Genomic DNA, 25,626 nt, shown 5'->3' on the forward strand with positions numbered 1-25,626 from the left:
AGCTAAGTACTACATTTTATGAAAAAATGGCCCAAGGACAACTTGCCAGCTACAAAAAGTGAATGAAACAAAGCATAATATCACATTTCAACATTCACATTCGTTCTTTCTAAATTTTTTGTTTTCTAGTGAAAACAGAAAGAACAACATCAAGTTGAACGAAGAGTTGATTATATCGTAGCTGACACTAACCAAAACATGCAGGGTGTATGGTTCATAGCATTGTGGGGATGACATGCAAATTTGGGTTTCCAAGGTCAACAGTATCAAGAGCGGATCTTCAATATCTCAGAGAGAATGTTACCACCCGCGTAAACCATAGGTGTTTAACGAATGGACATCACGTCACCTCCGCAGTACCATACCATACTGGGCATTCAACGGGCTACTGTGAGTCAGATCACTGCTTAGTTGAATGTTGGGAGTCAGGAGGCAACTGCACCGCATAGGCTTCACCAGGTGATGGCCAACTCATGGTCCTTTGCTGACACCTCAACACAGAGCTCAATGATGTGCATGGGCCCGCGAACATCGGAAATGGACCATGGAATAGTTGCGGCATGTAGTATGGTCCGATGAATCCTGGTTCCAGCTGTATTCGAGCTGATGGGTGCATGAGAGTGTGGCGTATGCCCCATGAAGCTATGGATCCTGTGTGTCAACTAGGTTGTGTCCAGGCGGAAGGTGGCTCAGTTCTGGTCTGTGCGGCGTTATGTGGACATTATGAGGACATTCTTACAGACCATCTTCATCCCTTTCAGGCCCTAAAGTACCTTGATAGAGATGCCATGTTTCAGCAGGACAATGCGCCATGTCACCGCTCTGTAGTGGCACGCAGGTGGTTGGAGGAGCACTCCAGTGATGTTACAACCATGGATTAACCTTCCAGATCCCCTGATATTAATCCAGTCAAGCATTTATGGGATGCTGTTGATGCTGGTGTATGCTCCATGAACTCTGCAGCATATTCATAAGAACAATTGTGAGTAGCAGTGCACGATGCGTGGGTCCAGATCCCTCCAGAACGATTCCAACACCCTGTAGAGTCAATGTCTTGCAGTATTGCTGCCGTTTTAAGGGCTCATGGAGGAGCAAGTTCATTATTAACATCACATTCGGTGCCTTCCCATGAATTTTGGCCACTCACTATACATAACCATTATTAGCATTCAAGGAGTTAATAAATCATTGGATGACAAAAAATGTTTAGTGTTCTTTTTTTTTACAGAGTGGTTCCATATGCAGAAATTGATAAAAACAATTTCTTGACTATTAGTGCCCATGGTGTCACTCAGTATATGCCAGGAGATATGATCTTCACATCACTGGATGTCTGGAAGAGTGAATATGAGAAGTATCTCAAACTAATCGAGGTAGGTGAAGTACTCAAGTGGGAATGTTAAGGGAGAATCACAGTGTACAGTACTTGTTTCAGAAAAAGGGGAAGAATATCTTAACCTGTTACAAACTTTGTTGATAGTACTCATACAAAAACACTTGGTATTTGACATATTATAAAATATGGCAGTCGCAAATTCTTCTGCACAAGTGCCATTAAACAAGTTTATATCAGACAAGATACTCACCAGCAAATGAATTCCTATGATATATTATATACTTAGGCTGTATTTGATTCTACAACCATTTTGTTTGTTCACTTTTGAATAATAATAATAATAATAATAATAATAATAATAATAATAATAATAATAATAATAATAATAATAATAATAATAATAATAATAATAATATAATTGTACCGGGAGGTACACCCACCCCGTTCATTCAAATGAATCACCTTGGAAATGCCATCTTAAATCTAAAACTCGCACCAACTAGTGCAAGAAGTCTGAACTTTTGTCAACTGATGTCTCTACTATAAAACTGATGTTATGCCCTATGATGTAAAGAGGATCATTAAAATTGTTCAGTAATTTTTTTTATTTTAAGGTTTACTACACTGAGTTGATTATTCTTTGTTTTTGGTGCATCAAAGTTTGCAACACTTCTATACTTTGGATGCTGGCCAATAGAAAATTTTGTATAATTATTTTTCAGCCAATTAGATCTGTCTTGTATTTATTTAATTACCCAATAAGAATTGGGGGTGTTTTGGGCCTTAGCCCAGAGCTCTCTAGAACCTTCCTCTCGGGTATAAAAGCTGGCACATTTTTCGACCAAGTGGTCTTATTCATCGCTCCAGTCTAGTGTGTGTGTTAATAAAGGAGGTTGGGAGCCTCGTCCATTGCAGAGTAATCCATCAGCTCAAAGTAATGGCAGTCCTATCTAAGTGATAGTATTTGAAAGCCAGCTCGAGGAGAAGGTTTGCAATCTTTACTAATGTAACTTTAATTTTCTAAAATGTAACTTTCAAACAAGTCAATAGAACTTCACCAAAATTAGGGAATAGAGAGTGTGATACCATCTCATTTCCCTATCAACTTGATTTTGAGGTGACGATGATTTTGTAACCTGTTTCTGTTTGAAATTGTTGTAATTTAAATATTCTCTCCATCTAATCACCTTAGTAGTTTAGGGTTAGCCTGTGTAACTTTGGGCCAGAAGCCCAAATAGTGTTTTAATCTTTTAATTGCAAATTTCAAGGAGTTCAACTGTCCGCCTCCATATCATTTTGATTTTTGGGCCAGTAACTATAACCTGTTGTTTTCCACAAAGGCCCGATAGAATGGGTATTCGATACCCCTGTAAAATTCAATTTTTTTCTTTTAGGTTAAGAGATTAGACTGTTGAGTGTCTAAGACAGTGAATAGTGTTTGAATAATTGTAAAATGTAGGTTGTGCCTTTGATAGGTCTGGACCTTTCTGGAACTAGGTTTCCAAGTGTAAAATTTTAATAGAGCAAAGACGCTCCTTCTCTGTAACGGTTAAATGGTGCCTTAGGAAGGCCGGTGTGGTGGATAATTTTGTGGAGCAAAAGGGGCTCTTGAAATATTGAATATTTTGAATACTCTGTAAAAGAAATTAGGAGGTTCATCTCTTTGACTGTTTTTTTTTTTTTTTAAAGACAGCTGCAGCACTCATGGAGAATGTATAATTAGGGAGCTTCAAGCTCAAGGTTGTTGTTATTCGATATTTTAAAATTCTTACCCTATCTTATGGACTTTTGTACCTGAATTATAAAGTTTGTCTTTAGTTAATGTTTTGACTGTCTTAGACTCATTCATGCCTGCACTTTCTATCTCCTCTGTCCACCACGGTATCCCTGTATCGATAATAATAATGATAATAATAATAATAATAATAATAATAATAATAATAATAATAATAATGATAATAATAATGTCTTTCCCTAAGTTTAAAATGCTGCCATATCTCTAACTGTGGTGATACCTATTAAGAAGTGTCTGAACTATTTTATATCCAAGAAGTTCTACATGTTTGGACTAGAGTTCTCTAGCTAGTGTGAGAAGGTAAAGGTGGAATTTTCATCTACCTTTGTGAACATTACGTGTGAATTAATGGAAGATTCCAGCATTCCCCCTTAGCATGTAATGGTTAGGTAGACCTGCATATACTTCAACTTTATGAAGGGCTTTCTCTTTTGATTTAAGCTTAAAATGTAGGTTTTCTAGGAAGTCTCAGGACTTTAAAATGTAATCACCCCTAATGAGGATATTGTAAAATTGAAGGATGGATGAGTGTGTACCTTCGTTTCTCTTATTCAAACTTGTCTTTGGGTGACTAAGTTTGAAAATTTTCTAAATTCATCTGCTTTCCCTTTGGACTTTAAATTTTGTTTACCATAGCCACCGAGTTATATGGCTTATCCACTGTGTCATTGGGCCTTATGCCCTGTTAGGTGTTTCTTTTGTCTTAAACGTTAGAGTGCTTGAGAGTTTTCAGCCTCAATTATTCATATTTTGTTCTCGGCCTTGCTTGTTAACAATTGTTTTTTTCTTCTTTTCTTCTTCTTGTAAGGCCATGTAGTATGGGCTTTGGCTCCTGTAACTTCTGGATCTTATGATCCATCTTTCTATAGTAGAGTCACCCGCTGTCCAGCCGTGACAGATTGTGATATAAAGGAAAGAAATAGAAATACATTTATTTAAAGCTAATTACAAGTAGGACCAGAGGTCCTTTGGCTGTAACTAACTGCCTCTTCAACTTAAATGTATCAATTAATATACACAATCTAATAAAAAGAATATATTAAAAGCATAAGATACATTTTCCTACTGAGGATATAAGAATAAGAATAAAAACTAAACTATGTAAGAGATTACAATAACAGTAATGAACATAGGTTTTCGTGGCTCATAGTATTAACGTAAATAAATAAATAAATGATTACTGGATTAAAACCACTATGTTTAGTTAATGAAGCCGAGCTTTCAGCCAAATTGCATTGGCCTTCCTCAGGGCAAGTTAAATTCTGCTTCCGACAGTGAGCAAAGAAATTCAAAGAAAGGTGGAAGTCCCTGGCCGTACTATCCACGGCGTACCCCACTAATAGATCTGTAGGATCTTCGTACTGTAATTTACCGCCTTCTGTCGACAGTTTCATGAGCGCGTCCTGCTGTTCCATGGAGGTGTTATGCATGTATTTCTGCAGTATAGGTCTCCATGTATTTGATAACTTGAAGCAGTCTTCCCTGCTGATGTTATTTGGGCACAGCTTTATCTCTATGGCTTATCTTACCAGTCAAGCATAGAAGTCTTTTACAGGTGTGATGACCTTCACGTGGTCAAAGAGGATTTCATGGTCTGTACTGTAGAAATGCTCTCAGACTGGATTATGGCATTCTCCATGGAGGATGAAAGAGCGACATTCTTTACTGACCTAATCTGTTCTTTCACCCTGGTACTGACAAGCCTTTTCGTCATGCCAATATATGAGCAACCACAACCACATGGAACTTCACACACTCCTGGTGTTTCAAGATGTGGTTTTTCTTTGAATGGTCGAGACAGGGATTTGAGTTTCCAGTCTGTGGTGAAAACTGGAATTATACTGTGATTCCTAAAAATGCGCCCTATTCTGTCAGTTATACCTGCCACGTATGGAAGGAATACTTTTTTCTTTTTACTGTAGTCCTGGTTAGTACTATCCCTGTTAGGCTCCTTGATCTTCACAGCTCGTGCTATGTCTCCTGACGTATAGACGTTTTTCTTCATGGATGTTGTCAATTCTCTTAATGCACTTGAGCGGTCATCAGCGTCTGCAACGTTATCACCCTAGTAAATAATGGTTGAAGGAGAGCTGCATTTTGGCATGGGTGGTGATGTGAGGACTTATGAAGGTATCTTTCAGAATGTGTAGGTTTCCTGTACATTGCATGGCTTAGTGCACCATCATTCTTCTTGTATACTAGCACATCAAGAAAAGGAATTTACCTTCATTTTCCACTTGGTTCATGTTTGTGGGTTACTGTAGTCACGTCCTAGTTCGTGAACCATGGGCAACGGCTGAGTGGCCTAGTAAGTGGTCCTGAGAGTCGGGATACCAGTTGCTATGGAATGGGAGTGGGCATCTCGGACATATTCTGAGTCGTGGTCCTCCTTGTGCTCAGGCGGCTAGGACTATACAATTCACCGGTGGTCCATAACCCGTTAGAGGAGAGATCCTCACTTGGACTATGTGCAAGTAGGGCAGCATCCTGCTTCATGAATTTACCGAGCTCAGAACACTTTAAGCAAGCCTCGGACCTATGGGAGTAATGGAGTCCCACTCCCATTTGACAGGCGAGGGACTCCTTGGAAACAACTTGGCGAACGAAATGGAATTCGATGGGGAGCTATCAATATTAATGGGGCTTATGGAAGAAAGAAGATAGAACTGGCTGAGTCAGCAAAGAGGATGCATCTGGATGTGCTAGGAGTAAGTGATATTCGGGTAAGGGGAGATAATGAGGAAGAGATAGGAGATTATAAACTGTACTTGACGGGTGTTAGAAAGGGAAGGGCTGAGTCTGGGGTAGGTCTCTTTATCAGGAATACCATTGCACGCAACATAGTTTCTGTTAGGCACGTAAATGAGCAAATGATGTGGGTAGATTTGTCAATGAGTGGAATTAGGACAAGAATTGTGTCCGTGTATTCACCATGTGAGGGTGCAGATGAGGATGAAGTTGACAAGTTTTATGAAGCATTGAGTGACATCGTGGTCAGGGTCAACAGCAAGGATAGAATAGTACTAATGGGCAATTTCAATGCGAGAGTTGTCAATAGAACTGAAGGATATGAAAGGGTGATTGGTAAATGTGGGGAAGATATGGAAGCTAATGGGAATGGGAAGCGTTTGCTGGACTTCTGTGCTAGTATGGGTTTAGCTGTTACGAATACATTCTTCAAGCATAAGGCTATTCATCGCTACACATGGGAGGCTAGGGGTACCAGATCCATAATAGACTATATCTTAACCGACTTCGAATTCAGGAAATCTGTTAGGAATGTACGAGTTTTTCAAGGATTTTTCGATGATACAGACCATCTGATCTGTAGTGAACTAAGTATCTCTAGGCCTAGGGTAGAGAAAGTGAAATCTGTCTGCAAACGAATAAGGGTAGAAAATCTCCAGGACGAGGAAATTAGACAGAAGTACATGGTTATGATTAGTGAGAAGTTTCGAACAGTAGACAGTAAGCAGGTTCAGGATATAGAAAGTGAATGGGTGGCATACAGGGATGCTGTAGTAGAAACAGCAAGGGAATGCCTAGGAACAACTGTGTGTAAAGATGGGAAAAGGCAAACATCTTGGTGGAATGATGAAGTGAGAGCAGCCTGTAAACATAAAAGGAAGGCTTATCAGAAATGGCTCCAAACAAGGGCCGAGACCGACAGGGATTTGTACGTAGATGAAAGAAACAGAGTGAAACAAATAGTTGTTGAATCCAAAAAGAAGTCATGGGAAGATTTTGGTAATAACCTGGAAAGGCTAGGTCAAGCAGCAGGAAAACCTTTCTGGACAGTAATAAAGAATCTTAGGAAGGGAGGGAAAAAGGAAATGAACAGTGTTTTGAGCAATTCAGGTGAACTCATAATAGATCCCAGGGAATCACTGGAGAGGTGGAGGGAATATTTTGAACATCTTCTCAATGTAAAAGGAAATCATCATGGTGGTGTTGCAAACAGCCAAGCTCATGGGGAGGAGGAAAATGATGTTGGTGAAATTATGCTTGAGGAAGTGGAAAGGATAGTAAATAAACTCCATTGTCATAAGGCAGCAGGAATAGATGAAATTAGACCTGAAATGGTGAAGTATAGTGGGAAGGCAGGGATGAAATGGCTTCATAGAGTAGTAAAATTAGTGTGGAGTGTTGATAAGGTACCTTCAGATTGGACAAAAGCAGTAATTGCACCTATCTATAAGCAAGGGAACAGGAAGGATTGCAACAACTATTGAGGTATCTCCTTGATTAGTATACCAGGCAAAGTATTCACTGGCATCTTGGAAGGGAGGGTGCGATCAGTCGTTGAGAGGAAGTTGGATGAAAACCAGTGTGGTTTCAGATCACAGAGAGGCTGTCAGGATCAGATTTTCAGTATGCGCCAGGTAATTGAAAAATGCTACGAGAGGAATAGGCAGTTGCGTTTATGTTTCGTAGATCTAGAGAAAGCATATGACAGGGTACCGAGGGAAAAGATGTTCGCCATACTGGGGGACTATGGAATTAAAGGTAGATTATTAAAATCAATCAAAGGCATTTATGTTGACAATTGGGCTTCAGTGAGAATTGATGGTAGAATGAGTTCTTGGTTCAGGGTACTTACAGGGGTTAGACAAGGCTGCAATCTTTCACCTTTGCTGTTCGTAGTTTACATGGATCATCTGCTGAAAGGTATAAAATGGCAGGGAGGGATTCAGTTAGGTGGAAATGTAGTGAGCAGTTTGGCCTATGCTGACGACTTGGTCTTAATGGCAGACTGTGCCAAAAGCCTGCAGTCTAATATCTTGGAACTTGAAAATAGGTGCAATGAGTATGGTATGAAAATTAGCCTCTCAAAGACTAAATTGATGTCAGTAGGTAAGAAATTCAACAGAATTGAATGTCAGATTGGTGATGCAAAGCTAGAACAGGTTGATAATTTCAAGTATTTAGGTTGTGTGTTCTTCCAGGATGGTAATATAATAAGTGAGATTAAACAAGTTGCAGTAAAGCTAATGCAGTGAGCTCGCAGTTGCGATCAGCAGTATTCTGTATGAAGGAAGTCAGCTCCCAGACGAAACTATCTTTACATCGGTCTGTTTTCAGACCAACTTTGCTTTACGGGAGCGAAAGCTGGGTGGACTCAGGATATCTTATTCATAAGTTAGAAGTAACAGACATGAAAGTAGCAAGAATGATTGCTGGTACAAACAGGTGGGAACAATGACAGGATGGTACTCGGAATGAGGAGATAAAGGCTAATTTAGGAATGAACTCGATGGATGAAGCTGTAAGCATAAACCGGCTTCGGTGGTGGGGTCATGTGAGGCGAATGTAGGAGGATAGGTTACCTAGGAGGATAATGGACTCTGTTATGGAGGGTAAGAGAAGTAGAGGGAGACCAAGACGACGATGGTTAGACTCGGTTTATAACGATTTAAAGATAAGAGGTATAGAACTAAATGAGGCCACAACACTAGTTGCAAATCGAGGATTGTGGCGATGTTTAGTAAATTCTCAGAGGCTTGCAGACTGAACGCTGAAAAGCATAACAGTCTATAATGATAATGTATGTATGTATGTATGTATGTATGTATGTATGTATGTATGTTCCACTTCCATCGTGAATTTGATCTTAATGTTAATAGAATTTAGGTGTACCAAAAATTCATTTAATGTTTCCCTTCCATGTGGGTAGACCGAAAATGTGTCATCCACGTAACGATAGAAGCACTTAGGTTTCAATGGCACTGCAGTTAATGCAGCAGACTCAAAGTGTTCCATAGAAATATTAGCAGCCACTGGTGACAGAGGTGAACCCATTGCTGCTCCTTCTGTCTGTTCATAATAATCCCCTTTGTAGTAGAAGTAAATAGATTTTAAACAAACTGCTGCCAGGACTTCACATGTGGTTGTGGTTGCTCATATAATAGCATGACGAAAAGGCTTGTCAGTACCAGGGTGAAAGAATACATTAGGTTGGTAAAGAATGTCGCTCTTTCATCCTCCATTGAGAATACCGTAAGCCAGTCTGCCATAGCAGAACATTTCTACAATACAGACCATGAAATTCTCTTTGACCAGGCGAAGGTCATCGTGCCTGTAAAAGACTTCTATGCTTGACTGGTAAGAGAAGCCAAAGAGATAAAGCTGCGCCCAAATAACATCAACAGGGAAGACGGCTTCAAGTTATCAAATACATGGACACCTGTACTGCAAAAATACATGCATAACACCACCATGGAACAGTAGGACGTACTCACAAAACCATTGACAGAGGGCAGTGAATTACAGCACGAAGATCCTTGAGACCTGTTAGTGGGGTAGGCCATGGATAGTACGGCCATGACTTCCATGTTTCTTTGAATATCTTTGCTCACTGTCGGAAGCAGAATTTAACTTGCCCTAATGAAGGCCAATGCAATTTGGCTGAAAACTCGGCTTCATTAAATAAACATAGTGGCTTTAATCCAGTAATCATTTATTTATTTACGTTGGATTATACACTTTAACCATTTTTTAAACATAGACTATACTAACAAGGAAGAGAGAGTAGAGGGGAGGAGAGGAGAGAACAATATTGCCAACCTGTGTTGATTTGAAACTGTAGATAAAAGCTTCAAAACACTATTATGAATTACATTATGCTGTATGATTGTAATATTAAATAACTGAAACCAGCACACTTCATCATCAATTTGATGTTATTGCTTTAATTTATTTTAGTACAAAAAATAATATGATCAGAATAATTGTCACAGTTTGCAATGCTTGGCATGACTGGTGCACCAGATATAAGATTTAACACGTTCACTGCGTATTAACAGAGCGTGACATACCCACCAACCTGAGCAAAATATTTGTGTGGGACTCTTTAAAAGTTCTAATTATCGAAGTTTTGTACGTTGGTAGGACGAGTTCTATCGAACTCGTGGACTTATGCCACTCACGCGCCTGGTGCGTGACCCGCACGGTGGTTGAAATCGAGAAGTAATACTGGTCACCAGATGGATCACGTGCCACGCGCGTTGGTAGATTACTGTGCATTATTTACCGCGGATAGCAAACAAGTGCATAAAGTATGTTACAGACATAAATATATTCATATTTACGCTTCTCTATTACAGAGTTTGTCAAACAAAAATGAAATACTTTGGCTAATTGGGTAGGTCTCGTGATGTTGAAGGAACCACATTGTCGGCCATCAGAAAAAAATATCAATAAAATGATAACATAAGCATCACGACGCAGTCAAAAATGATTACTGCATGTTCTTTCAAGTTACTTATAAATGTGATAAGGAATAAATAACAATTAGAAGTTCTTTCGTGTTATACACATATATGATGCAAGAATAAACGACAATTACAAGTTCAGTTCTTTTACTGAACATATTGCAGTAGTGGAATTTATTTATTTCAAAAGCGGAACCACTCGTAATTCTCCTGAAGAATTAATAAACAGAAAATGCAGTGTCTTAGCTCGCATTGAAGTGGTCTTGCTGCTGAAAGATCCCATAAATGAATGATGACGTATGACGACAACTCTGGAGAGGAAATACGTGGGAAACGGAATATGTAAGCGCAAATATGACTACGGATGAATCTGCTAGTAGACTGGACTTACACGATGTGCGGGATGACAATTAGAGCCTTTCTTACCATGCGGGAAACCTGTGATTTACATTTCCTAGCAACCGTCCCGTGATGCGCAAGGTACGTCCTCTGCACGTGCTTATAAAGTAGTGGCACGTGATCCGCATTGAACGTGTTAATAGCAAGCATCAATCACCGTTCATGTCGCAGTGGGTCCCATCAACTGCTGGTGTGGTGAGGCCACTTGTTTGAAGAGAAGCAGTTGCTGTCTAACCTGAATGTAGTGCACGATGTGTGTAAGTCTTTTATTGTTATGGCAAGTCGTTCATCAGAAATGATTAAGGGGGGGAATAAAGAAAGCCAGTTGTTATAGGAGCCAAAGCCATGAATTTTTGTACCTTCAATGTGAATATTTTGAGAAAGAGCGGGATAATAGCGGGCCACTTCTTTCTGTTACAGAAGTGGTAGATTTTGTGACATTTTAAAAGTAGGTAAGAAAATTCTGAAAAGTGTGACAAAAGAAAAGTTATAAATGAAGTTCATAAAGACAGAAGCAGGACAGATTCTGAAACAAAAAGAAGATGTACTCAACATATAAGAAGAGGATTTTCAAAATTACTGAATATTAGATTCACATAACTAGTAGTTGAAAGGGAGCATAAAGAAATAATGATTGAAGAACAAGAGAAAGACATATCCATGGTAGAAATAGAAGATGAAATGTGGCAAAGTACCTGGATTAGATGAGGTAGCCACAGAGATAATAAAGATAGTGGGCTCAGTAGGAGTCAAATGACTGTATAGATTATTTACAGGGATATGGAAGGAAAGAGAAGTTCCAGAAGATGGAGTAAAGATCTAATAATCTCATTCTTAAAGGAAGGTGATATGAAGGAACGTAACAACTTCAGGGGAATCATTTTAATATCACATGTAGTCAAGATATTCAAGAGGATATTAGAAGGGAGATCAAGGATGAAATTAGAAAAGAAGATTGAAGAACAGTAGAACATTTCGAAAGACAGATTAACATTTGACTTGCTCTGCACACGATGGAGAAATGTCTACCAATGTCATTCGACAGCATCTCTCCACTGACAGATTGGAACATACCACTTAGATGAGCAGCTCGTCTCCTTTCTCCCAAGTCTTCCCAGCCCAAACTTGCAAAATTTTCATAACACTACTCTTTTGAATCGATTATTTTGACCATTATGTTCTATTTTGATCCATATCGACTTTTATCTAATAATCACAACACTGAAAAAACAGATGATATTATGTATCTGACTTGTGAATACTAATAAAAAAAACTATTTAATAAATATCAATTAATCTATAGTACATCTTTAGAGAACACCATTACATTCTCTTCATCAGTCTCAAAAAATTCACAAAATATTCTGCGGACTTGATCGAATTACATACCACCAATATAATATCAAATCTTACAAATGAAAATACAAGAAGTGTTATAAATCATCATTTAACAACTCTTATCATTCACATTAATGGAATTACAACTTCAAAAACCTCAATTGTCAGTTGTAAATAAAACCTTTAAAATTATGTAGAACAGTCAGGCCTTAAATATTCTGAAAATTCTATATAATGTCTTTAAAATAACCATGTGTGTGTCCAAAACTTAAGACTCAAATTTCTAGTACAGTTCCATCTGTATTCCTTGTGTGTTGAAATACATTTTAAAATGGTAAACAACTTGCTAGCCAGATCATAATCAAACTTTCCAGTACGTGTGTGGCTGCTTGTTTATAAATCATAAGTCAGATACATACAGATGACCATGAGTTATGAATCGATGTGATATTGTCTCAAAAAGCATTCAAGCCAGTTTGTAGCAATTCACTCTTTCTGTACCTGTGTGGCTTCTTGTTTACTTATCAGACCAGAACCATTTAAGCAGGTAGCAGGTAGAGAGGTAGATGCTCAAATTCCCTTACCCTCCCTGCTAATGACATTGTTTCACAAATGCCTGAAAGGGGGAAATTTGTCCTTTGTCCAGATGGTATGCACAGTAACAACAACATTCAGAAGAAATGTTTTTCTCAGAATTACAGTCTGCCAAATAAGTATATTTATGGGTCTAACATTAACACATATAAAGTAATATTTTTCTAAAATTTGCCCTCAAAACTTGGAGGGTCTCATAATCAAGGGGGTCTTATTTTTGACTGAATACTGAAAGTGAGAAATTTATCCTTGGTGAAGATGGTATGCAGAGTAAGTTCATACGTCGACTTCAAAAAAGTGTATGGAAGCATAGACTGAGAATACCTTTCCCCTACGGGTGGGGACTGTAGAATAACACACACGGTATCCCCTGCCTGTCGTAAGAGACGACTAAAAGGGGCCTCAGGGGCTCTGAATTTTGGAGCGTGGGTTGGCGACCATGGGGCCCTTAGCTGAGTCCTGGCATTGCGTCCCCTTACTTGTACCAGGCTCCTCACTTTAATCTATCCTATCCGACCTCTCTTGGTCAACTCTTGTTCTTTTCCGACCTCAATACTATTAGGTTTGCGATGGCTAGTTAGTCTTTCATTTTCACGCCCTTCGTGGCCCTTGTCTTCCTTTGGCCATTATCTTCATTTATCGAAGTGTCTTGTCCCTTCCATTTTTTCCTCTGATTAGTGTTATGTAGAGGATGGTTGCCTAGTTGTACTTCCTCTTTAAAACATATCACAACCACCACCACCACCACCACCACCACCACCACCTGAAATTAATAATCTGACCCTGCAATAATTAAGAGGGAAATTCCTGAAGGCAATATTATTGGACCTTTATGTTTTCTTATATATATCAATGATATGTGTGAAGAAGTGGAATCAGAGATAAGGCTGTTTGCAGATGGTGTTAATTCTGTACAGAGTAATAAATAAGTTACAAGATTGTGAGCAACTGCAAAATGACCTTGATAATGTTGTGAGATGGACAGTAGGCAGTGGTATGATGATAAACAGGGATAAAAGTCAGGTTGTGAGTTTCACAAATAGGAAAAGTCCTCTCAGTTTTAATTACTGCATTGATGGGGTGAGAGTTCATTTTGGGGATCATTGTAAGTATCTAGGTGTTAATATAAGAAAAGACCTCGATTGGGGTAATCACATAAATATGATTGTTAATAAAGGGTACAGATCTCTGCACATGGTTATGAGGGTATTTAGGGGTTGTAGTAAGGATGTAAAGGAGAGGGCATATAAATCTCTGTTAAGACCCCCACTAGAGTATGGTTCTAGTGTATGGGACCTTCATCAGGATTACTTGATTCAAGAACTGGAAAAAATCCAAAGAAAAGCAGCTCGATTTGTTCTGGGTGATTTCCGACAAACGAGTAGCGTTACAAAAATGTTGCAAAGTTTGAGCTTGGAAGACTTGGGAGAAAGGAGACGAGCTGCTCGACTAAGTGGTATGTAAAATGTTTCATACAAATTTATTAAAAATCACCATTGCAATACTTTACATTGGTGGAATGGAATGGTAGTTTTTAATAAATTTGTTTGAAACTTTTACATTCTGTACTCCAGTACGGCTATCATAATGATACTCATAACATGTAATAATAAGTGGTATGTTCTGAACTGTCAGTGGAGAGATGGCGTGGAATAACATCGGCAGGCAAACATGTTTTAGTGATGTCTTTAAAAGTAGGAAAGAACACAATATGAAGATAAAGCTGGAATTCAAGAGGACAAATTGGCGAAAATATTTTTTATAGGTAGGGGAGTTAGGGATTGGAATAACTTACCAAAGGAGATGTTCAATAAATTTGCAATTTCTTTGTGATCATTTAAGAAAAGGCTAGGAAAACAACAGATAGGGAATCTGCAACCTGGGCTACTGCCATAAATGCAGATCAGTAGTGATTGATTGATTGATTGATTGATTGATTGATTGATTGATTGATTGATTGATTGATTGATTGATAGATTGATTGATTGATTGATTGGTTGATTGATTGATTGATTGATTGATTGATTGATTGATTGATTGATTGATTGATTGATTGATTGATTGATTGATTGATTGATTGATTGATTGATTGATTGATGAGAATACCTCTATGACAAACAGTACCAGCAGAATATAACTAGATCAAAAGATAACACATAGAGACCAAATCTAAAGTGTAATTTGCAGGAGAACTGACCAAAAAATTTAAAATATCTTCTGAAGTACTACAAGGGGATGAACTATCATTATATCTTCTCAATTTCACCCACAAAGTATCATAAGAGAATGGAGAAAAGCAGATGCATCTCCTAGCCCTTTCCTATCCCATCATCACCATGTAGGTATGATATAAAACAAATAGTAAAAAAGTCTAATGGCCGTGACATGTATCAGGCTGGAGAAAACGTTATTTCCCATCATCAATCTCTTGTACATTTTTTCATGCAACAAATAATAAAATGATGTATTAGTGTTGGAGGAGAAACTGAAAACAGGAAGGAGGAGCTTGGTAGACACCCCTTTTTGTCACCCCAACTTTCTAATTGAGTGGTTGCGATTCTTGAGTTTGTCATGCATTTATTTTTGGATTGTTGGGTCTTATTGGTTATTGCCGAGTGAAGCTGGAAGTGCTGTGAGCTTGAATTTGGTTAATGATACGTTCAAATCCCACCATTGGCAGCCCTGAAGATGGTTTTCCATTGTCTCCAATTTTCACACCAGTAAAATGCTGGGGCTGTACCTGCATTAATGCCACAGCTGCTAACTTCCCAATCCTAGCCCTTTCCAATTCTTACATTGTTGAAAACCTTTGATGTGTTAGTGCAATGCTAAAATACAAGTAAAAAAATATAGCTGCAAGATTAATGCAATTTGCTTGAACTCCAGTTGTACTTCTTTCCTAAAGGTAGCCTATACTATGAGTAATGTTCAACCAAGCTCATCCTTCCAAGGATTAGTCATTGGCATTGTTACTGAAAACTGTGTTTACTAATATCTGTAGTTAAACACTTAGAAAAGTGTCAACAAAAGTGAAATTATATGCAAGCAAAGTGATTTTCTCATAAACAACATGTACAATAGCTAGTGGGTTTCAATAAGGGTCTTTTCTCTATACCATTATCATGGCTAAATGGTTAGCATGCTGGCCTTTTGTCACAGGGGTCCCAGGTTTGATTTCCGGCGGGGTTGGGAATTTTAACCTTAACTGGTTAATTTTGCTGGCACGGGGGCTGGGTGTATGTGTTGTCTTCATCATCATTTCATCCTCATCACGACATGCAGGTCGCCTACGGGTGTCAAATCAAAAGACCTGCATCTGGCGAGCTGAACTTGTCTTTGGACACTCCCGGCACTAAAAGCCATACGCCATTTCATTTCATTACTTGCGTATGTTCTTTTGACAGGGCAGGTCAACGATAGGCCCTATATTTACCATCTAATATCTGTAGTTAAACACTTAGAAAGATGTCAACAAAAGTGAAATTATATGCAAGCAAAGTGATTTTCTCATCAACAACATGTACAATAGCTAGTGGGTTTTAATAAGGATCTTTTCTCAATAATTATACTTGTGTATGTTCTTTTGACAGGGCAGGTCAACGATAGGCCCTATATTTACCATGAGATTAATGATGGAAAAACAGTGGGAATATGGAAAAGATCTGGTAATGGTATTCCTTGATCTAGAGAAGGCATACAATAATGTTAATGGAAAAAAGGTATGGGACACCCTGTAAATAAAGAAAAGGATATGGAAGTCAGTCAATGGAACTGTTGGAAGCAATGTATAAGGATTGTTCCACTTGTGTCCAGACTCCAGTAGGGAGAACAGATTGGTTTAGAAACCAAACTGGACTAAGACAGGAAAGTGTATTGGCTCCACTTATGTTTATAATAGTTGTGGATGAAATTCTAAAGGAAACAAAGGCAAAATATGGAGGGGATATGAAAATATTGTTGTTTGCAGATGACAGTGATCTGGGGAGTCAAAAATGCAGAAGTGCAAATCCAACTAGAGGCTTTAAATGACAGTATTGAGATATGGTATGAAAATCAGTGTGGAGAAAAGCAAAACAGGGGTGATGACAGGGGAGAAAGGGAAGGGAAAGGAATTGTATCAGGGGACAAAACCTTGAGGTTGTCGAATACTTTAAATATTTGGGAACTGAAATAATGCAAGACGCAAAGTTGGATAAGGAGATCAGCAGAAGGATACACGGAGGAAATATGTTCTACCAGAATGTAAGGAACCTGGTGTGGAACAGAGAAGTTCCTACGAAATGTAAAGAGATACTGTACCGTCATTTGGAGTAATTTTAGACACTTTTAGCAATTTTTTTGTTTATGTTCCTTATTAATGAATTCAATTTATATTATTTTAATTTCTACATCTAGGTACATATCTAAAAGATAAAATGAACACTGGAAAAAAACATGAAAACGCACATCGTCGTGTTTTAAAAAATATTAAAATGTGTCCGAAGTTACCCCATATGTTGGGGTAAATTTGGACAGGCAGTGTTTTTAAGTTACCGTCTGCGATTACCTCATGTATGGGGTTATTTCAGACAGTTATTTGCGGAAAAAAATGTGCATGAAATAGCAGAATTATTCCTTATTTACATAACAAAACAAACAAAACTTTGCTGCAAAATACAATATAGTTTACTTTCTATTCAATTTAGTCATTCATGTGGATTATTTACGCAACGTCTGTATCAAAGGTGAATATTCCCCTTTGCTCTTTTGGTACCAGTAGAATTTTGGCAATCTGGTCCTTCAGAACTGTGTCCTTATCCTCGACATTCGGAAACACAAACGTTTTCTTGCTTCCCCTGTGTGACCGTAGGAATTTTACGATGATGTCCTGAGCTCCTATCTTGACCGTCACACCAACATATTGCCTAGTTTGTTTCTTGCTCCCAGACTCGTAATCGTAGGTCACTACGATGAAACTTTCTAGTCCAAGTGTGGAACTGCATGGTTGGTCATCTGATAACTGTGGAACTTCTTCGTGATTTTCTACAGCAGTTTCACTGTCACGAAAGTGACCACCCACGATAGATTTTCCTGGAGGAACATTCAGTTTATGACCGCGAGATGATGCGGTAGAACCAGAGCCATAATGAGCTTGAGATAGTACTGTCTCGAAAGTGGATGACCAAGACAATTCCTTTGCATTTGAATCTGATGTTTATGGAAACCTTTTAAGGACTCTCTGGGGGTCAAGAGCAATTAATCCAGTGCTGCGGAAGCCACTTCTGATATTATCTGCTTTTCGCGCCTCTATCTTATCTGGCGTCCACTTCAGAAGAGATGAGAAAGCATCTCTATTGTCGCGGCCACCAAATTAGGCGGGTGAGGAAAACTGCGCTGTCGTCAGATATGGGAACGGCGAAGCGACAGATGGTCGAGAGTTGCTTACCGCCGAGCATGGATTGGCAACGTTGATCGTGCAGTGTTGTCAAACTGAAGCCCATCCGCTCCACGCCACCTTACCCAAGTCATTCTGTCAAGCAGCTGTTGAACTCGCATCGTAAGTGCAGTTAAACATGGATAGTGAATGTGAATTGGCTTGGGCTCAAGTCAAGAAAGAAGTGGCAGAGAGGAACAAGACATTCAAAATAAAGGGCGTAGAAAAACTCACGTCAGAAGCCATCGACCGTGTGACTGCTGCAGATTGGGAAAAGTGCTTCAATCGCGCGGAAAAAGTTCAAACAGACGATTGGGCCAAGGAAATAGTAAGGGACGAAAGAATGGAGCCATTCATCATCAGTGTAAAAGACGGCTCGACAGATAGTGAGATGAGTGATGACAGTGACTAAGACTGCCTTGAAGCCAGAAACCGATTCTTATTTCATTGTAAATTAATGTAAACCTATTCTTTAAAGTAGTTTTTTTTTTCTATATTACTCGGTACAATATACAGTATTCAAATATTTAAAGTTATAATGTAATAAAACTGATACGGATTAATATGTAATCCGAAAGTATTTACGGGGTCCTGCAGCCTGTGCTGGTGCGCGCGCCCGGAACTGCCTCAGCTTGCGACATTTACATGAACGCTTTCCGGGCCATTTTCCGGGAAAATTACAAGGCTCACAGAAATATGTTTCAGATAAAAAATATAAGTCAGGCGATTTTTTACATTTTTCCCGCAGACAAAATTTTATTGGCTGAAGAAATGAAAACTTGGCCGCTTACTGAAATTTTCAATACATGGTTCTACGGATTTAAACTTACTCATTCAAGATTTTATTTTTCATAATTATTTAAAGTGGTTTATATGGAAAATAGTTATACCACTGGAATCAGCAGTCTTTTCTGAAGCTTGTAGTATAATTTATATCAAAACATTGTATGAAGTAACATCAGGAGCTTGAGAGAGAACAACTTGCCTCGCGCTCCAAAATGATGTGTTCAGTTAGACATTTCTTCGCCAGTTGCTACATAACCTTGGCAACAGCGTAATTTCTCTGACCTGCCTAATTTCGTGGCCGCGACAATAGATATAGGTCCATGTGTACACTTTTTCCAGTTTGTCACCACATCCCTCCAGGCTTTCTTAAGTGGCCCAAAAAAGCACACGTCTAAAGGTTGTAGAATGTGTGTGCTATTTGGTGGGAGAAGGATAAAAGAAATGTTGTGTTTTTCACATTCTTGAACAACTGAGAGAGACACATGGCTCGATAAATTGTCCCCGATCATGACTTTTGGTCCATCCACTGTTTCAAATACGGCAGTGCCACCGTTAAGAACCAATCTTCAAAAATCGGTAGATCAAACCATCCACTTTTGTTCCTGTTGTATCGGGTGCCAGGAGGGCCACTTTCTTGCCAGGTATCCCACAGATGCTCAGACTTGTACAAAACGTATGGGGGCAGTAGTTTTCCATCCCCACTTGCACACATCATGACAGAAATACTTGTTTTGGAGAAGTCCATTACTCTCTCCGCATGCTTAATCCCTCTCCTAACAATCACGTGTTTCTTCCCAGGGTCGTCACTTAAGTTGGTTACGTCATAATTTATGACATTTTCCGGTGGAATGTTTTCCAGAGTGGGTTGCACGTTAACGAAAAATTCGCGCACGGACTTCGAGCTAACCTCAGCACGAGCTCTCTTAATGTTCTCTGAGAGGCGAACGGAGAGAATGCTGGAGTCCTTCTTTAAGAAAGACCTTGCCCATTCGATGCCTGGAAGATTCTGGGTAAATCTCCTCTCCTTTCTTCCAATCCTGTCAAGGTACCCCTTTACAATATATCGAATATCACTTGAAGTAAGAGGATATCCCCATTGTGCTGCTCGGACGATCCCGTGTACAAGCATTTCCTCCTCTTCAGGGTCCAGGACAGGTGGTGCTCCGATTACTTTGGGGTTGGTGCGGTTCACCTTATTCTCCAGGGTCGATCGCGGTACCTGTGCTAGGCTGGGCGAAACGCTGGCAACCAGGAATGAGTTAGCTGGAAAATTTATAATGCCCAATAATGGACCGTTTATATTGGTATTATAAATTTACTCATTCAGAACAAATATTTCAGATTCCCTATGGAAATGGATATCATCTGATGGCCAAGCTGGCATTAATTTTTGATAATGAGACAAAGCCTCTCATAGTGCATTGGCACTGCCGGTGGCTACTATTAGCCTATGCAGTGGCCTCCACGGTATGCACTAATCGGCGTCTTGGTAGGGGTGTTAGGTACCAACTGATGAGCCCAGCCTAGCACACGAGGGCGAAACACTGGAAACCAGGAATGAGTTAGCTGGATAATTGATAATGTCCAATAACGGACCATTTATATTGGTATTATAAATTTACTCATTCAGAACAAATATTTCAGATTCCCTATGGGAATCAACATCTATATCACCTGAAAATACTCCGCGGCTTTGCGGTAGGACATTTTTCCAGCCTTAATGGCATTTACTGCCGCATCGAGTTTACTTTTCTCGTAGTTGCAATACAACTGTCCTCCTAATCTTCTCTTGGCATAGTCTGAAATTACCCCAGCCTTGCACAGATTCACAGAAAAATGTGTGTAGAACGAAGTGTTTAAAGATAAACTTTGTAGAAGCTTCACACATACTTTCAAACACAACAGAACAAATGGTAGACAGTAGTGAACAGCAGCTGGACTCTTTTAATACCTGTGTACACTAAGAAGTTGCTGTACCATTGTTAAGGCTATAATGAAGCCGACAACAACGACCATTATTAACGTGACAGTTTCGTAAGTAACGCAAGATATATGCGCTAAAATGGCCGCGGGAATTCGTCTTGAATTTTAAAATATTAGAGCGTGGGAATTCTATCTTGGATAATTCAGAGTGACCAACCGTGAAACGAAAAAGTACCGTTTTGTCCGAAATTACCTCCTGCGTCTGAAATAACCCCAAATGACGGTACAAGATGTACTATACCCGTATATTAACATATGCATCAGAGACTTGGATTTTGACAGCAAGAAATGAGAGTAAAATTCAAGCCAGTGAGAAGAAGTTCCTGAGGAGTGTGGTACGGAAGACAAGGAGAGACAACAAGAGTAAGAAATGTTGAGGTCAGAAAAGAGATAGCGGTATAAAAATTGAGTGACAGGATGGTGAAGAATAAATTGAGATGGTTTGGACACATTATAAGGATGGAGGAGGGAAGGATATCAAAACAAATGTTGGAGGCTAAGATAGGAGAAAGGAGGGCAAGAGGGAGGTCCAGAGCAAGATGGATGGACTCTGTTAAGAACAGTATAAGGAAAAGGAAACTGGACTGGAATACAATTACTGAAGAGGAAAGGTAGAAGGAGAGGCAACGGTGGAGAAGTGCCATTATCACCTTGACCTGGCAGGAGCTGGACAAGGGGAAATGAAAATGAGGATGTTCTTTCTTGAAAATAACTACCTGTTTTCTCTGGGACACTTTTCTTCTTCCATATGCTTCTGAGCAGTCTGAAGGTCCATCTAGCCTACCTTCAAAATTTCTGCTAAACTTCTTCACCTATTCACAGAGCTTTCCCCATTTTTGATCTTAACTTAGAAGGTTGGTTGGCTATTCTCCTTTGTATGATAGATGTATGCTCATAGATTTGCTATGGGTGGCAGCAGTAGAATACATCCACGGTATATCCTGCTTGTTGTAAAAGGTGACTGAAATGGGAACCAGGGAATTGGGAGAGTGTGATAGTGACCAGTTCTCTTTGCTGAATCTGGCATTGCTTCCTCTTATGTCAGGCTGTGCACCTTCATCTTTTCTACCTGACCTCCCTTAGTCAACTCTTGTTCTTTTCTGACCCTAATGGTATTAAATTTGCAAGACCTAGGGTACATATAAATTATAAACATAAAAGTTCATAACCCTTGATGAAGACCTACGGTGCCTTTAATTTTCACACCCTTCATGGTCTTTCACTTTCTTTCATACCTCTTCCAATTCTTTGTGATTAATGTTAATAGAGGATGGTTGTCCAGTTGCACTTCCCCTTAAAACTATAATCACTACCACTATCGTAGATTTGCCCTTTATTTTTACTTGTGTTGTCAATAATTCTCCATCTCATCTTCTTCACATTTTTCCTCTTCCTGCTTGGTGTAATACCATAGGAAGGGCACACAGGAAAAACGAACATTGTCACAAAAAGCAAATTTTACAGGAGAGACATTTTAAAGTTTGAACACTTCTACACAAAATACTAAGGAGATAATTTCTTGTAAGTAGGTGTCTAAATTATTGTCACATATATGTGCATCTCATCCATCAATATGATGTTTCTAAGTTAACAAGTACTCTAGTAATAAATTTTTTAGTTCATTAGTGCAAGGACTATGTGCGTTTTTCCTCTGGAGTCTCCTGAAAGAATGGGGACATGCATGATATTACACTGATTATTCCTCCAATATAGCATTAACAATACTTCAATATATTAAACAAATAGTTTTTGAGAGTATGTTACAATGTTTTAGAAAAAAATCATATACTGAAATTAACACAAATTGAAATAAAAGCATTATAGTCAATTATGAATTTTATGTTTTATATTACTTCAAATATGCATATAATAGCTCACATTAAAATGTCTCTATCAAAGACTTGCTGAAAATGGTTCAATTTGTAAAAGTCTGGCTTTCGATTTCAAAAATTAAAATAATTGATAAACAGTACAAACAATAATTTGAACATTTTTATAACTAAATTTGGCCGTACACATACAAAACGTAATATACATTTTAGTATTTCTCTGTCCTGTTATGTAATGATCAATTTAATTTAAGCCTCTTACCAAAGTACTTTATCAAACATCACTATCTTCGTCGTTCGGTTGTTCTTAGTCGACTCTTTTACGACAGGTAGACGACTAAAGAACTCCTGTGCGTCATCTCGGCAAAACTTCTTCAGTATTTGAAGGTCCTTGTACTTCTTTTCAGGCAAAGGATTTGGTCCTGAATATGCTTGCGCAACTTCATGTTGGCCGTGTAACACATTTTTACACCCTGTTGCAATGACAGTGGTGAAATTGAAGAGACCATTGTACGTTTCACGGTGTTCAACTGTCTTTGGATATCTGGGTGTAATTCGAAGTTCCAAGATGGGCCGGGTTGCAGTAGAAAATGTTTTCTTATACATCGGTGTTAGAAAGTTACCCCAGGACGTGAACATATCAGTTTTACAATCGACTACTTCAAAAGGAAAAGGTTTCCCTCGAGCACTTCTAAATACTTCCCGCCAGTCATCTGGAGTTTCTGCTGGAGATTTTTTTTTGGAATGGCCCATGTTTTTGTCACACTCCATGTAAGAATGTCCTCTTATTGGGAATGTGACAACTACTTGGTCAAAGCATTTCAATGTTATTGCTACATAGTGGAGAAATCTAATCATGGTGAAGTTTTTGTTTTGTCCACTGCATGAATCACAGAAATTGTGGAAATTACAGACAGAATGATCTAGGTAGGTTGTTATTAAATGATGTAGCATTGAAACTACGTCGCCCGCTCCCTTTTTTCTCACTGTCTGATCGTAAGTGTAAATCGCCGACATACCAGTTGGTAAAACATGTATATTGAACACATGAAATGAAAGTAGTCTACGATAATAAGCCTCACTGGTCGATATGTTTGGTAACGGGAGATTTCTTCCAAAATCTACAGTTATCGCCTCGTATGTTGCATCTTTGCTAGCATCCCTTCTTGCGTTTCTTTTCCTTTTGTAGAACCAGACAGCTCTAACTTTGTGCAGTTTCATTTCGTTATGCAGTTTCTTCAAATCTTCTTCCATCTTCTTTATTTCCTCCAGATTAGATGATGTTTCTTTAGCCTTGTCTAATTTTCTACCTGATGCTTTCTGATCATCGCATGTGCTGCATGTGTCAGTCCGGGGATACCCAAAATAGATGTTAAATTTGGTGTTACTCTGAATGTCTCATAAGAAATTTGAACATGCGGATAGCGTTCCAGGAACATGAAAAGTAGCTTTTTCACATTCATTTCTTCAGGTAGGTAAACTTTTCCTGTATCTTGTAAACTATAATGACCTTTGCGCCCCTTAAGAGAACTGAGAAATGTAGACATTGCTTCATGTTTCCTCAGGAAGTTTACTTTTGCCTCTTGTCTCATGTTTTTCCCTTTTGTCAGTTGGGGAGCGTCGTGTTGTAGCCAGGGACAATTGAATTGTGTGTAAACTGCGGGCAGTTACACAAAAAAAGAATAAGATTGCTTTAAAACAAACATTAATTTCAGCGAGTGTCCCTTCACACACGACACGAACTTTATACACATAAGAAAAATCATGCAGACGGGCCTCTTGTGCTGGCTACTGGGGTCACCTTTGGTTAACAGGAATTAAGGTAATTAAGCCCGCTAAGTACGAGTTCTGGGCATTTGTATCACCTAACTTATTAAAATAATGTATTAACTTATTCCGTTCACTTGCAGTGACCCGCTTAAAAGATTGTAATCATTTGCAGTGACAGTCTTGACTAGATTCATGCGTAGTATCTCGTAACCTCTTCATAACACTTTTCACACTACCAAATTTACGTTTCTTCTTTGTAGGATTCCCCTTGCTCGCTACTGGAGTCTCCTCATCACTTGAATTGTGGATATGAGTGTCCATCACAGCATCCATCGTATTACATACAATATTAATGTAACAAACCTACACAATACAGAGGCAGAACAAATCATCTGATACAGCCATCAGTCACCTTGCCTTAAACCGCAATGGCAGAAACGCGCATGCGCATTCGAGCTGTTGGTGGACTCTATTCGTTTTAATGTAGTTCCACGCATACATTGTTCGTTCTTCCTCTGTGTACCATTTCTTTTTTACTGAATATCTCGGACATCGTTCATTGTTTCTCTTTGATGTTTCTCGAGTTGATAGCTTCACTACTAAGCTAACGAATGGGACTAATAACTCATTTTTTGAATTTTTGGACAATGTTCGTTTTTCCTGTGTACCCTTCATTAGGTAATAGTTTATTTTCTTAGTTCATATGATTTCTTATTTTCTGAGAGAACATTTCCTGGCTTTCTTTCTTTTCTTCAGGAGCCACTTTCTTACAAATTCTCCATTGCATTCAGTATACAGTGAGTTCGAACCCCACTGTCAGCAACCCTGAAGACGGTTTTCTGCGGTTTCCCACTTTCACACCATGCAAATGCTGGGGCTCTCCCATAATTAAGGCCATGGCCATCCCACTCTTAGCCCTTTCCTCTCCCATCATTGCGATAAGACCTCTCTGTGTTAATATGACGTAAAGTAAATTGTATTAATTTCTTTTTTGTATACTTCTCCAATCTACTTTCTTCATTCTTTGTTATTATATTTTACACTGTCATAAAAAGCTTCCATCCAGTGTCTCTAATGTGTAGGCATTTTAAGGTATTTTGTAAATATCACCTGCAAGACACCATTTGTCCTATAATTGTTTCATTTTCCCTCTGAAAGAATTTTCATGTTAT

At 38.8% G+C, this 25,626-nt stretch overlaps 1 protein-coding gene across 1 annotated transcript in view; it reads left to right on the top strand.

Annotated features, from left to right (window-relative positions):
* Positions 1–575: 575 nt before the first annotated feature.
* The window catches only part of Dhc16F (Dynein heavy chain at 16F), a 1,052,459-nt gene continuing 1,027,408 nt past the window's right edge, over positions 576–25,626 (top strand). The window contains exons 1-2 of the mRNA XM_068227815.1: positions 576–838; positions 1,229–1,373. Coding sequence (XP_068083916.1) covers positions 576–838; positions 1,229–1,373 — 408 coding nt within the window. The remainder of the gene's footprint in view (positions 839–1,228; positions 1,374–25,626) is intronic.

This window comes from Anabrus simplex, chromosome 5 (assembly GCF_040414725.1).
Source record: "Anabrus simplex isolate iqAnaSimp1 chromosome 5, ASM4041472v1, whole genome shotgun sequence".
Lineage (NCBI taxonomy): Eukaryota > Metazoa > Arthropoda > Insecta > Orthoptera > Tettigoniidae > Anabrus > Anabrus simplex.